The following is a 14,255-nucleotide window of genomic DNA, read 5'->3' as shown; positions in this document are numbered from 1 at the left end:
AAAATGGAGGGGAAAGTAAAAGTACAGAACTTCAGTATGCATTCAAAACTAATTTGTCTTACTTTACCATAGATTATTACTAACTATAAGATGTTTTATATAAGCCTCGTGGTATGCACAAAGCAGAAACCTATAATAGATACATAGAAGATAAAAAGAAAGAACATAAGCATACCATTAGAGAAAATCATCATAGCCCAAAGCAGGAGGGCAAGACAGGAAGGAACAAAGAAATTATAAAACAGCCAGAAAAAAATTAACAAAATGGCAAAAGTAAGTCCATACCTACCAATTATTACTTTAATGTAAATAAACTAAATTCTCCAATCAAAAGTCTTGGAGAGGCTGAATGAGTAAAAAACAAGACCCAAATATATGCAAACTGCAAGAGACTACAGCTTTAAGGACATACATACTGAAAGGGAAGGGATGAAAAAAAATATTCCATACAAATGGAAACCAAAAGAAAGCAAGGTTAGTTATACTTCTATCAGACAAAATAGACTTTAGACAAAGGCTGAAATAAGAGGCAAAGAAAATCATTATATAATGATAAAGAGGTCAATCAAGCAAGAGGATATAATACTTGTAAATATTTATCCATCCAACGGCGGAACACCCAAATAAATAATACGAATATTAAGAAAACCGAAGACGGAAATCGACAGTAATAGAAATAGAAGTAGGGGACTTCGATACCCCCACTTTCAACAGTGGATAGATTATTCACACAGAAAAATCAATAACGAATCATTGGACTTAAATTACACGTTAAACCAGAAGAACTTAACAGACATCTGCAGCACATTCTACCCAACAAGAGCAGAATGCATATTCTTCTCAAGTGTACATGCAACATTCTCCAGGAAAGATCAAATGTTGGGACCAAAAGACAAGTCTTAATAAATTTAACAAGTTTGAAATCCTATTAACCATCTTTTCCAACCACAACAGTAGCAACCTAGAAATCAATTATAAGACAAAAACTGAAAAATTCACAACTATGTGGAAATTAAACAACATGCTTCTGAATAATGAATGAGTCAAAAAGAAATCAAAAGAGAAATCAAAAAAGTATTGGAGACAAATAAAATTGGAAATATGACATACCAAAACTTATGGGATGCAGCAAAAGCAGTTCTAGGAGGAAAGTTCATAGTAATAAATGCATATATTAAGACATAAAAAAAAGCTCAAATAAACAACCTAACTTTAGACCACAAGAAACTAAAAAAGAAGAACAAACTGAGCACAAAGTTAGTAGAAAGAAGAAAATAACAAAGATCAGAGTGCAAATAAATGAAACAGGGAATAAACAGACAATAGAAAAGATCAATGAAACTAAGAGCTGTTTTTCTTCTTCAAAAAGTAAACAAAATAGACAAAACTTCAGCTAGACTTACCAAGAAAAAAAGAGAGAGGACTCAAATAAATAAAATTAGAAATGAAAGAGGAAACAGGACAACTGCTACCACAGAAATACAAAGAATCGTAACAGACTACTATGAACAATTATATACCAACAAATTGCACAAGCTAGAAGTGGGTAAATTCTTATAAATACAACCTACTAAGACTGAATCATGAAGAAATAGAAAATCTGAACAGACCAATGACTAGTAAGGATCTCGAATCAGTAATCGAAAACCTCCCCACAAAGATAAGTCCAGAAGAAGATGACTTCACTGGTGCATTTTGTTAATCATTTAAAGAATTAATGCCAATCTCTCTCAAATTCTTGCCAAAAATATAATAGGAGGGAAGACTTCCACACTCATTTTATTAGGCCAGCATTACTCTCATACCAAAACCAGACAAAGACATCATGAGAAAGGAAAACTACAGGCCAATATCCCTGATGAACACAGATGCAAAAAACTTGAATAAAACAGCAGCAAATCAAATTCAACAATACATTAAAAGGATCGTACACCATGATTAAGTAAAATTTATTCCAGGGATACAAGGATGGTTCTACATGCACAAATCAATCAATGTGGTATACTACATTAATAAAATGAATGATAAAAATTTATGGTCATCTCAGTTGATACAGCAAAAGCATTTAAAAGAATTCATGATAAAATTTCTCAACAATATCGGTATGGAGGAAATGTACCAACATAATAAGGGTCATATATGACAAGCCCACAGCTAAGATCAGTCTCAGTGGTGAAAAGCTAAAAGGTTTTCCTCTATGATCACGAACAAGACAAGGAAGGATGCCCATTCTTGCCACTGTTTTCAATAAAGAACTAAAGTCCTAGCTAGAACAATTAGCCAAGAAAAAGAAAGAAATGGCATATAATTTGGAAAGAAAAAAGTAAAACTTTCTTTATTTGCAAATGACATTAAATTATGTATGGAAAGTCCTAAAGATTCCACCAAAAATAGAATAAAGGAATTCAGGAAAATTTGAGGATAAAACATTAGTTGTTTCTAGACACTAACCACATACTATCAGAAAGAGAAATGAAGAAAACAATCCCATTTTCCATAGCATCAAAAGGAATAAAATGTCTAGGAATAAATTTAACCCAAGAGGTGAAAGATATGTACATTGAATACTACAAGATATAGATAAAAGAAACTCAAGAAGACACAAATAAATGGCAAGATACTCTACGCTTATGGACTACAAGAATTAATATTGTAAAAATGTCCATACTACCCAAGCAATCTTCAGATTCAATGCAATCCCTATCAAAATTCCAAAGACATTTTTCATAGAAATAGAATAAACAATACCAAAATTTGTATGGAACCACAAAAGACCTGGAATAGTCAGAGCAATCTTGAGAAAAATGAACAAAACAGTAGGCATCACACTACTACATCAAAGCTACAGTAATTACATTTTATAATTTATATTACAAAGCTATAGTAATCAAAACAATAGAATACTGGCATAAAAACAGACACATAGACTTATGTATCATAATGAGAATCCCAGAAATAAACCCATGCATGTATGATCAACTAATATATGACAAAGGAGCCAAGAATATTCAATGGAGAAATGACAGTTTCTTCAACAAATGGTTTTGTAAAAACGGATATTCATTTGCAAGCAAACAAAGCTAAATCCCTATCTTAGACCATATGCCAAAATCAACTCAAAATAGATTACAGACAGAATGAGCATAAGACCTGAAACCAGAAAACTCCTGGAAGAAAATATCACGGGTAATAAGCTCCTTGACGTTGGTCATAGCAATGATTTGTTAGATTTAACATAAAAGCTAAGGCAACAAAAGCAAAAATAAACAAGTAGGACTACATCAAACTAGAAAGCACAGCAAAGGAAACCATTACCAAAATGAAAAGAATGAGAGAAAATATTTGCAAATTATATATTTGATAAGAGGTTAATATCATACATATATGATACAACTCAAGAGCAAAACAAAACAATCCATCAAACTGGACACAGAATCTAATTAGATATTTTTCCAAAGAAGACACAGAAATGGCCAACAGGAAGGCGCCTACGTGGCTCAGTTGGTTACTTTGTCTGACTCTTGATTTTAGGTCAGGTCATGATCTCAGGATCATGAGATCAAGCCCTATGTTGGGCTCTGCATTGGGTGTGGAGCCTGCTTAAGATTCTCTCCCTCTTCTTCTGTCCTCCAACCCTACTCATGAGCACATATGGTTGCTCTCTCTCTCTTAAAAAAAAAAAAAAAAAAGCCAACAGGTACACAAAAAGAGGCTCAACATCACTAATCATCGGGAAAATGAAAATCGAAACCACAATGAGATATCACTTCATACTTGTTAGAATGGCTGTCACCGGAAAGACAAGAGATAACAAGTGCTGGCAAGGATGCAGAGAAAAGGGAACCTCTGTGCACTGTTGGCAAGACTGTAAATTAGTACAGCCACTACTGAAGACAGTATGGAGGTTCCTCAAAAAATTAAAAATAGAACTACCATATGATCCAGCAATTCTACATCTAGGTATATATTCAAAGGAAACAAAAATCACAAATTTGAAGTGATATCTGCATCCCCATGTTTACTGTGGCATGATTTATAATAGCCAAGTCAGGGAGATAACCTGTGTCCACTGATGGACTATGAATGGGTAAAGAAAATGTGGCATATATGTATACAGTGGAATAACATCCATCCATAAAAAGAAGAACATCCTCCCATTTGTGACAACGTGGATGGACCTTAAGGATGTTATGCTAAATGAGATAAATCAGAGAAATACAAATACTGTATGATCTCACTTGTATGTGGCATCTAAAAAAATCTTGTAGAAACAGATAGATTGGTGGTTATTGGAGTGTGGGGTGGATGGATGAAAATGGTCAAAAGGTACAAATTTTGGGTGTAAGATTAATAAGCTCTTACAATATAATGAACAGAATGGTGATTATACTTAAAAGTATTGCATTGTGTAATTAAAAGTTGTTAAAAGAGTGGACCTTAAATGTTCTCATCATAAGAAAAGTAAGTGAAATGATGGATGTTAACCCAGCTTAATGTGGTAATCATTTTACAGTATAAACATATATATCAAATCATCATGTTGTACACCTTAAACTGATACAATATTAAATATCAAATATATCTCAATAAAACTTGGGAGGGCGAGAAGTGACCAAATGTCTCAACAGAGAATTGGTTACATAAAGTGTGATAAATTCATAAAAGGCAATTCTATTCAGTCATAAATACACACGCCCACACACACACACCCACATATCCACTGCTCTGAAAGGAGTCTCATCACTCACTGCTTAAACAATGAGTAGACATAAAACTATGTACATCAGTTATGTAAAATTATATGAACCCACATGCCCACACACAGAGCAAAAGATTCTGAAATATCATGGCTAAGATAATGTTTCTGTTTCTAATAATGTTAACATTATTTTTTCTCTACTTCTATATACTACTTGAATTTTTTATGATGAGTATGTATTTTCATTATGAACCAAAAGTGAAATAAAAAGCATTTCCTATCTGCCCGTACAAAGCATAGTAAGCATGATTTTCAGGTCTCAATCCCTTGAACTAGTTGTTCCTTTAACCTAGAATGTTTTTCTTCACATCTATTCCGCCAACTCATCCTTTGATTCGGCTTCATTATTTATTAGTGGTGGTACTAAAACAAATATCCTCAAAGTTCCGTTTTCCTAAAATTTGGCCACAATCCTCAAAAACCAAAGGTGAACCAACCCACTACTAGAGTAAACTTTCTCTTCACAATTCTTCCAGTGTCTGTGTGTTCCATGTCCGGCGGCTTCTCTATCTGCGATGAAATAGAAGGTGGCTGTGGGTGCACACCCTCTCTCATTGGAAACAACTGCACACTACCGTATTTGCTGTAACTGGTGCACCTCTCATGCACCGCTGATTCTGAGTAAGGACAGAGGAAGCACTTGGCAGCCACATGAGAAAGATATAGCTGGACTTAGCAAAGTTGGGGTAATTAGATGATTGTTGGTAAGATTTCTCTGTTCTCTGTTCTTTGAATCTAGGCTGTTCTCTTCAGAGCACAGCAGCTCAGCATTTAACTCTGCTAAATCCCTCTGCTTCACACCCACACCCCCACATTTGGGTGTCTTTTTGCCTGGATTAAGCTACCCTTGTTCTCTTGCCCAGTTTTTAAATGCACATATTGTTGAAGACTTTTTTTTTAAGTTGGAAAGAAAAAGGGTCTATTTTTTCCCAGAGTCCCCTGAAATTTGGAACATGTTTTAGAAGTCTTTAGGCTTCCTCCTGATGAGTTACTCTTACATAAAATATTTTCCTCACAGGAACAACTTCATGACACCTCTACTTCTCATGTAAAATGAAAAAGATGAAATACGGGGACATTTCCAAAATTAAGGGGAATTCCACTTTACATGGAAGATTTTTAACAAATGGAACTGGAAGCTGGAACCAGAATTATACACAGGGAATTTAGACTCAAACATGGATTTATTAGCCTTCAACAGTTGTTGATTTTTGTTCAACTTTGTGCCCATGATTCAATATCTTCCAGCCAACAAATACTTATGTGTATTCTCTCCTGCATTAAGTACTTACTGAGCTGGGGTTTTTTTTACCATAGCGCTGGGAGACAGTGTGAGCTAAATACATACAAAGTTTCAAAAATGATATTATCTCTCAGGGAAATAAAGAGATGATTAATAAAGACCTTTCTGGACCAAGGACCAAGGACTACAGACCACCGATGCAGACTCTATCAGTGTACTGAGGCTGGCTAGCAAAGACACAAAGGCCCCAAATCATCTTTGATATATAAGGTATGCCATCTGTATACACTATACAGATGGGCTATATAACACATAATAGGGAGAAAGTTATTTTTTTTTTTAAGATTTTATTTATTTATTTGAGAGAGAGAGAGAGAGACAGCCAGCGAGAGAGGGAACACAAGCAGGGGGAGTGGGAGAGGAAGAAGCAGGCTCCCAGCAGAGGAGCCTGATGTGGGGCTAGATCCCAGGACCCTGGGATCACACCCTGAGCCAAAGGCAGACGCTTAACCACTAAGCCACCCAGGAGCCCCAGAAAGTTGTTTTTTATGTGACTATTTACTCACCCCAAATTCCCATGAATATTGCAAAGAACACTGTCGACTCATTATCAAATAAATGGGAGATCTGTAAAAATAGCAATAACATCACAAAGGCTACTTAGTATCAAACGTGATAAAAAAAAAAGAGAGAGAAATTGCAAGTCTTTTCACTGTTCCACAATCCATACATACCTTTGAAGCCAAGCACGTGGTATTTAGTCTCCAATAATCACACACTTGGTCACAGAGTGGGCACATGATAATCTGACCTCCAATTGTAGGGTCACAGATCTCAGTGCTGCAGAGGGAACAGCAAAGTTATTTTCCAAGGGATGTGTTTTCAGGTGACAGAACCACTGTTTATACTGCTTCTCACATATGGCAAAGGGGCAATAAAGCAGCAATTTCTGTAGTAGGTCAAGTCATGTTTTGAGAGACAGAAGCGTTAGAGTTGATCATTACAGATTTTCCATAAAACACCAGGTGAGAGACAGCTGTTATATTTGGTGTTTTGTTTTGGTTTGTTTTTTTCAAAAATATCAATAATCTGCCTGCCATCAGGAAACATTCTGAAACACACGCCAGGGAAATAATAACAACAGTCTCAGTATAACAGCAAGACGTTCTCTCTGTTTGGGCAATTCAGCTGCACTCACCTGTTTGAGTTACCATCCATTGATAATAAGCCGTAAATGAAACAAGCTAAGCCAACGATAGCTGCAAAGGACAGCATTTCGGTGTAAAAGCCAAGAAAGACAAAATACATGGCAATTTTTTCTCCAAAATAATTCCTATGAAAGAAGGTAGAAAAAAGATCAAAGGTTAGAAGAATGGTACCATCCAGAGAGCTTTGGTTTTGTATACAGACAAGATCTGTAGTCCTGGCTCCTTTGTTTCTAGCCCTGCAATTTTGGTAAAGGTACTAAACTCTCCTCACTTTAGTTTCCACCACACAAAACACAGGATGATGCTTACCCACAGAACTGGTATAAAGACTAAAGGAGATAACACATATGAGTTAGAAACCAACTGAGTATAAGTGAAGTTTTAATTTTGAAATGAGGTAATTTGAAAAGCTTCTAAGTTTTAAGGAGAGTTTAAATGTATTGAAATAAAGTGTAGAACGTTCTGCAATGACTTCTAGCAATTAAGATCAAATTACATTCACAATGTGAATGGAGTTTTGATTTATTTCTCTTTCTAATATAAAGAAGGTACTCTGACCACATTAGACGAGGTTCTATGTATAAGCTTCCATCTTCCTGCAATTTTGGATCTCTCGTGGATGTTTATAGGATTGTGAGATGGGTAGCAAACCAAGGAATTAAAAATGACCACTTAATAAGAGTTCCACAAAATACGCAGTTGAGCTCTTGCTTTACAAAAAGTTGAAAAGTTACAGCATTACGTGTCCTAAATGTTTAAGTCTCACCACCAAGGTTTTTTTCTTGTTTCTGTTTTTCAGACCATGTCCAAAGGAATCCCTTAAGGAATCTGAGGATATAGTCTTCTCTGTCTCGAAAAACACATATTTTTAAACCAGATTAATCCTCCTTATTCATATGGAATTCAGCTTAGCAAATCTGTGAAATTTTTCCCCAGTTTCCAAGGCAGATAGATGTGATCCCCACTGCGTTCCAATAGCATGCTAATTCACAATCTATTACGTCGCTTAATATTAACTTGCAATTTCCATACATGCTCAAGAAGAAGACAACTCTAAACATAAGGGTATAATTTCCCAATATTTACATATTTTCTTATTTCCAATACTAATTTTATTGAACCTCATATTCTTCAGTGCTCAAAATTCCTAATCTTTTCTAATTAAATAGGTATCTCACTGCTTATCCCATCTTTCATTCTTTTCACTGATTATAAACACTTTTGCACTGTTGTTTTCTCTTGTTCTGTTCCTCAAATCACTATAAACTTGAAATCAAAGTATAACTCCATCATAGTCCCTTGTTAATTGGCCATTCACAAATTCCTTAGGTTCACTTACACTTAGGATAAGTGAACTCATTTTTTTCTTTTCTGCTGAAAAATATAGCAATTACTTCAATACTGCATAACATCAAAATCTCTCTCTTTTTTACGATTTTGTTTATTTACTTGAGAGACAGATATGAGAGAGCACAAGCGGGGGTAGGGACAGAGGGAGAAGGAAAAGCAGACTCCCTGTTGAGCACAGAGCCCAACACGGAGCTGGATCCAGGACCCTGAGATCATGACCCGAGCAAAAGGCAGATGCTTAACCAACTGAGTCACCCAGGTGCCCCATAACATCAAAATCTTTTAATAAAGGATAAAATATTTGATTTTGTGGAATTTACTATTCATCATCTCTATTTCCACTTGATGTTTTAAAAATTACAAAACCGGGGCGCCTGGGTGGCACAGCGGTTAAGCGTCTGCCTTCGGCTCAGGGCGTGATCCCGGCGTTATGGGATCGAGCCCCACATCAGGCTCCTCTGCTATGAGCCTGCTTCTTCCTCTCCCACTCCCCCTGCCTGTGTTCCCTCTCTCACTGGCTGTCTCTATCTCTGTCGAATAAATAAAATTTTAAAAAAAGAAAGCATTAAAAAATTACAAAACCAATCATTTTTTGAAGTGAAGATATCAATATTACTGCTATAGATTTAACCGAAAAATTCTTTGGGAATTCATAAAGAACTGGATAGTTCAACAACCTTATTTTTAAAGAACTACCTTTTTTTCTCTTTCAAATTTCAAGAATCTAACTCCTTGAGAATTAAAAAAAAGAAAAAAGTCTTCAAGAACTTCAGATCTTTAATTTAGTATTAAAAAATTCTTTAAAAGAGAAATTCTCAGATAAGCATTTATTATACATGGAATCATAGAACTTATTTTACTAAACTTTGGACTTCGGAAGCTTAGCAATCACAGAGTAACAACAAAACCATATCTTACAAATGTAAATGCAAAAGATACCTCAGACTTGTATTATGGTAAAAATGTACACAGTATTGAAATAACATTTAAGGTGTTAAACTATCTCATTATTCGTAACAAAGAAAAGGCGAGAACTCTAGTAATATGAGATACTCTATAAAGACTCAAATATAAAGATAATCTTTCTTTTGAGTATTTATTTTTAGAAAAATGAGCCTTATATTCACACCTACGGTATTTCTTATTCTGCCCATTTTACTTAGACTTTGAATCCATCTGTGGCCCCATAGCATCTGAACAGCGTGTTGACAGGTAGGAAACATTCACTAATATTGTTTGTGAGATCTGGTGAGAAGGCACTGGTCTAATTTTGTATTTCCAAGACTTAGTTGGAAATAATCAGCAAATAATCAAAAGAATGATGATACAATTGAGCTGAGTATGGGCTTGAGGAATGAGCAAACAATGCAAACATTTGATTAAAAGGGATTCATTTTTATAGTGAATTTATGGACATCTGAGACACTTAGCTATTACATTTAATAGCATTTGAATAGCATAATTATATTCCCTATAAATATACTTACTCTAAGCTATTTACTATATAGGCATATGTTAAGAATTAAGCCACTCAAAATAGGTGATATCAAAAGAAAAAATACAGAGAGCTCTTAAATTGGAAAGAAAAAATAGGATCAGAGGGCATATAATACGGAAGACTGATAAACCAATTCCTATTTTTTCTTTAAAAATCAAATCTAATATGACAAAATGATCAGTATCCAAAAGACAGCAAAACTATTTACAAATGTTTGAACATGGAACTTAAGTTTGGTGTAGAGGTAACGTGAACTATGTGAAATCTCAGAAATCAGACTCCTAAATTCTGAATCTCATTCTAGCCATCCCAAGTCATCTTGTTTTCCTTTTTTTTTTTTTTAATTTTCCATATCCAATCATCCACTAAATGCAATAAATTTTGTTATAAAAATCTTTTTCTAATCCATAGTCTCCTCTCTTTCCTATTACCGGTATCTTGCCTGTGACCTTCAATACCTATTACTGAAAATTTTTAATAGCCTCCTTACTTCCCTGATTTCAATCTTGCATCCGTCTCTCAACTATCTCCCTTATTTCCAATGATGTGATGGTTCTAAACCAAAAACTGAGCCATGTCTTCTTCCTCCTTCAAGTGGTTTTATCCCTTCTTTTAGCAGTGTTCTGCATGATATTCCCGATAAACATTCACGTCTCACCTGCTCCTCCTCCTACATGAAGAACTAAACGTACAATGCTCTTCTCAGCCCAGTGCCCTGTACGATGTCTCTCCGCCTGAGACATTCTTACCTAACTTGTTTACTTTGGAGCTTACTACTTATCTTTCAAGACACAGCTCAAGAATAAGTGCTGTGAAACTTTCCCTGAGCTTCTCATAAAAGTAGGTGCTTTTTCATCTGTGCTCTGTTCTTTCCTGAGTATCGCTCTGTTATAATCATTATACATTTGGGTGTCTTCCCGCAAATATATTCATATTAGGAAACCAAGTTCTGATTATCTTTGTAGCCCTACTTTCTTGCCTGGTATCTAGTGATGTTTAATGAATGTTCATTAAAGGAACTGTGTGCATGGTAATCATGCGTCTATGGACAATTCCTTTCTCTTTTTAAGGATGTTTTTATTTTTATTATCTTGCTATCAAGTGCTACCAAGTCTCTAAAACTTTTCCTAAAAACCATAAAATCAACAAGGAGAAGAAATAAAACCATACCCAATACAGGCCTTAAGCATCATGACAGAGAACACCATGATATATAACACCTATAAGTAAAAACCCAATTCCAACAGAGCACCTGCCACCTGCTGCCACAAACCTGAGGTACCAGAGAGCAAGTGCAATTATGAAGTATTCAAGAGAGAGAATAAAGGGACAACTAAGTGAAAATCTAATAAAAGACAGGAAGAAAAACAGGAAACCTGTCAGAAGAATGAAAATGACATGGAGAAGTAAAAGGAGTCTCAGAGAAATTGTTTGATATAAAGGCAGGCCAAAAAAGACCAACATAGGTATAACTGGAGTACAAAGAAAATCAAAACACTGGAAAAGAGCTGATATTTTATTTTATTTATTTATTTTTAACGACTTTATTTATTTATTTGACAGAGAGAGAGACAGCCAGAGAGAGAGGGAACACAAGCAGGGGGAGTGGGAGAGGAAGAAGCAGGCTCCCAGCGGAGGAGCCCTATGTGGGGCTCGATCCCAGGACTCTAGGATCATGCCTTGAGCTGAAGGCAGACGCTTAACAACCAAGCCACCCAGGTGCCCCTGATATTTTAAAACTATAATCCAAGAACACTTTCCAGAAGGAAAAAAAAAAAAAATAGAAGGTATACATTGAAAGGATCCAGTAGGAACCAGGAAAAACTAACTTAGAACAATCACCTCCAAAACATAATGTGTTAAAACAACCAGATTTTAAAACAAACAAGCAAGCAAACAAAACTCTCGAAGCTTCCTAGCAAAATGATAAAGTAATATTCAAGGACAAAAGAATTTTCTACTCATGAGGACACCCTGGAGGCATTTCCACCAAGCGAGGACACCCACTATCTCACTACTATTTAATATTGTTCTGGAATTACTAGCCAATGCAACTGAACAAAAGAAAATAACTGGAGACCTAAGAATTGGTAAAGAAAAAAGTGACCTATTTCTATTTAAAAATGACAAGTGGGATACCTGGCTGGCACAGTTGGTTAAGTATCCGACTCTTGTTTTCAACTCAGGTCGTGATCTCAGGGTCATGAGATCAAGCCCCATATCAGGCTCCATGCTCAGTGTGGAGTCTGCTTGAGTTTCTCTCTCCCTCTGCCCCTTCTACTCATGCATGCGTGCCCTCTCTCTCTCTCTCTCTATCTCAAATAAGTAAATCTTTTAAAAAATAATAAATAAATAAATAAATAAATAAATAAATAAATAAATGAATAAATAAATAAGACATAGTAATATACCAGGATAACCTTAAATAATCAATTATAAAATTAATTCAATGAAGAATTCATCAAGGTGTCAGAATATAAAATTAAGATGCAAGAATCAATAGCATTCAATATATAAATAATAACAGGTTAGAAGATATAAGAGAATACATAATTTATACTAGCAAAAAAATATATAAAATATCTAGGATTAAGCCTAAGAACGTTGCCTAACCTACACAAAGAAAAATCTAAAGACTCCTGAAAAACCCAAAAGTAGGCTTGAACAAAGAGATATCTTTTCCTTGACATGCCTTTTCCTTGATTAGAATGACTGAATTATCATGAAACTATCAGTTCTACCTAAGTTAATTTATAAATTTAATGTGATTCCCATACAAATACCAATGATCTGTTTTTTAGTAAAGAGCTAGATAAGTTGATACTAAAGTTTATATGGAAGAATAAATATGCAGAATGTACAAGGAAACACTGACAGTAAAAGCTATGATGAAGTATTAGCCCAACCAGATTTTAAAACATACTACATAGTGCTACATAGTAAAACATACTGTAGCAAAGGTGCTACATGAGAACAGCCTGGTACTGATACATGAGTAGCTAGCTAGATCCAAGGAATAAAACAGAATATCCAGAAAGAAACTCAAAAGGGTATAGAAATCTAGTATAAGATAAAGGTAGTACCTCAAACCACTGGGACATCAATAAACTTCTTAATAAATGGTGTTGGGACAAGTAGATAAAATTAGATCTACTCCTCACATGACATGTAAGAGTAAATTCTAAATGGATCAGGAATCTAAACATAAAAAATGAAACTATGGAAGTAAAAGGAAATGTAGGAGAATTCCTCTACAACTTGTGTGTACGAAAAAAGGCATTGTCACTAAAAATCCAAAACAATAAAAATTTTTATAAAGTTGACTTCATGTAAAATAAGAAAATACTTCTACATGGCAAAAACCAAACAACCAAACAAATTAAAAAAAAAAAAATAAGCAAAGTCAAAATTAAAATGACAAATTTGGAGAAATATTAGGAATCCGTATTATAAAGTGTTATAAAACCTCAGTATATAAAAAATTTAAAGACGTAAAGAAGGCAAAAATTCTGTAGAAAAATGGACAAAAGATATGAATATACAATTCATTAAAATAGCTACAAAAATGTCCCTTAACTTATGAAGAAATGTTCAATTTCATGCATAAAGGGAAATACAAATTAAAACTACACTAAAATACCTTTTCTCACCCGTCAGCTAGCAAGAATTAGAAAACTTGACAGTGCACTCTGCACTTTCATACACTGTTGGTGGGGATTCCAAATAGTCCAATCCCACTGAGAGGGAATTTGGCAATTTTTAACACAACTACATATGCACTTACCTTGCAACCCAACAACCTCACGCGTACGGACCCTAAAGACACTCCCAACAATACAGAAATACACATATCCATTGTTAGTCACTGAAGCACTTTTCTTTGTAATTATGAAATACTAGAAACTACCTAAATGTCCAAGGACATGTAATGGTGTACCAGAAAGCAGAAAAATGAATGACGATGTCTCCATGAATTCATATGCATTGATCTTCAGGATATTTCGCTAAGTGAAAAGAGCAAAGTGCTGAAGAGTCTATATAGAATGCCACTTCTGTTTAATAAGGAGAAATTTTAGAGAATACACATACCTGCTTCTTTTGATAAAGATAAATCAGGAAACAACAAAGTTGGCGAGCTAGAAGGGATAGGGAATGAGAGAAGAGGGCAAGGAATGGGTGAAACGGATCTGGGAAGGA

General features: G+C 34.9%; 1 protein-coding gene across 2 annotated transcripts in view; it reads right to left on the bottom strand.

Annotated features, from left to right (window-relative positions):
- The window catches only part of ANO5 (anoctamin 5), a 102,833-nt gene that overhangs the window by 33,352 nt on the left and 55,226 nt on the right, over positions 1-14,255 (bottom strand). For both annotated transcript variants that reach the window (XM_044389049.3, XM_057317322.1), the window contains 3 exons: positions 7,201-7,335; positions 6,737-6,842; positions 6,569-6,629 (listed from right to left, as the gene is read on the bottom strand). In XM_044389049.3, coding sequence (XP_044244984.1) covers positions 6,569-6,629; positions 6,737-6,842; positions 7,201-7,335 — 302 coding nt within the window. The remainder of the gene's footprint in view (positions 1-6,568; positions 6,630-6,736; positions 6,843-7,200; positions 7,336-14,255) is intronic.

The sequence above is a fragment of the Ursus arctos genome, unplaced genomic scaffold (genome assembly GCF_023065955.2).
Source record: "Ursus arctos isolate Adak ecotype North America unplaced genomic scaffold, UrsArc2.0 scaffold_23, whole genome shotgun sequence".
Classification (NCBI taxonomy): domain Eukaryota; kingdom Metazoa; phylum Chordata; class Mammalia; order Carnivora; family Ursidae; genus Ursus; species Ursus arctos.
This window is presented reverse-complemented; position numbering and strand designations above follow the sequence as displayed.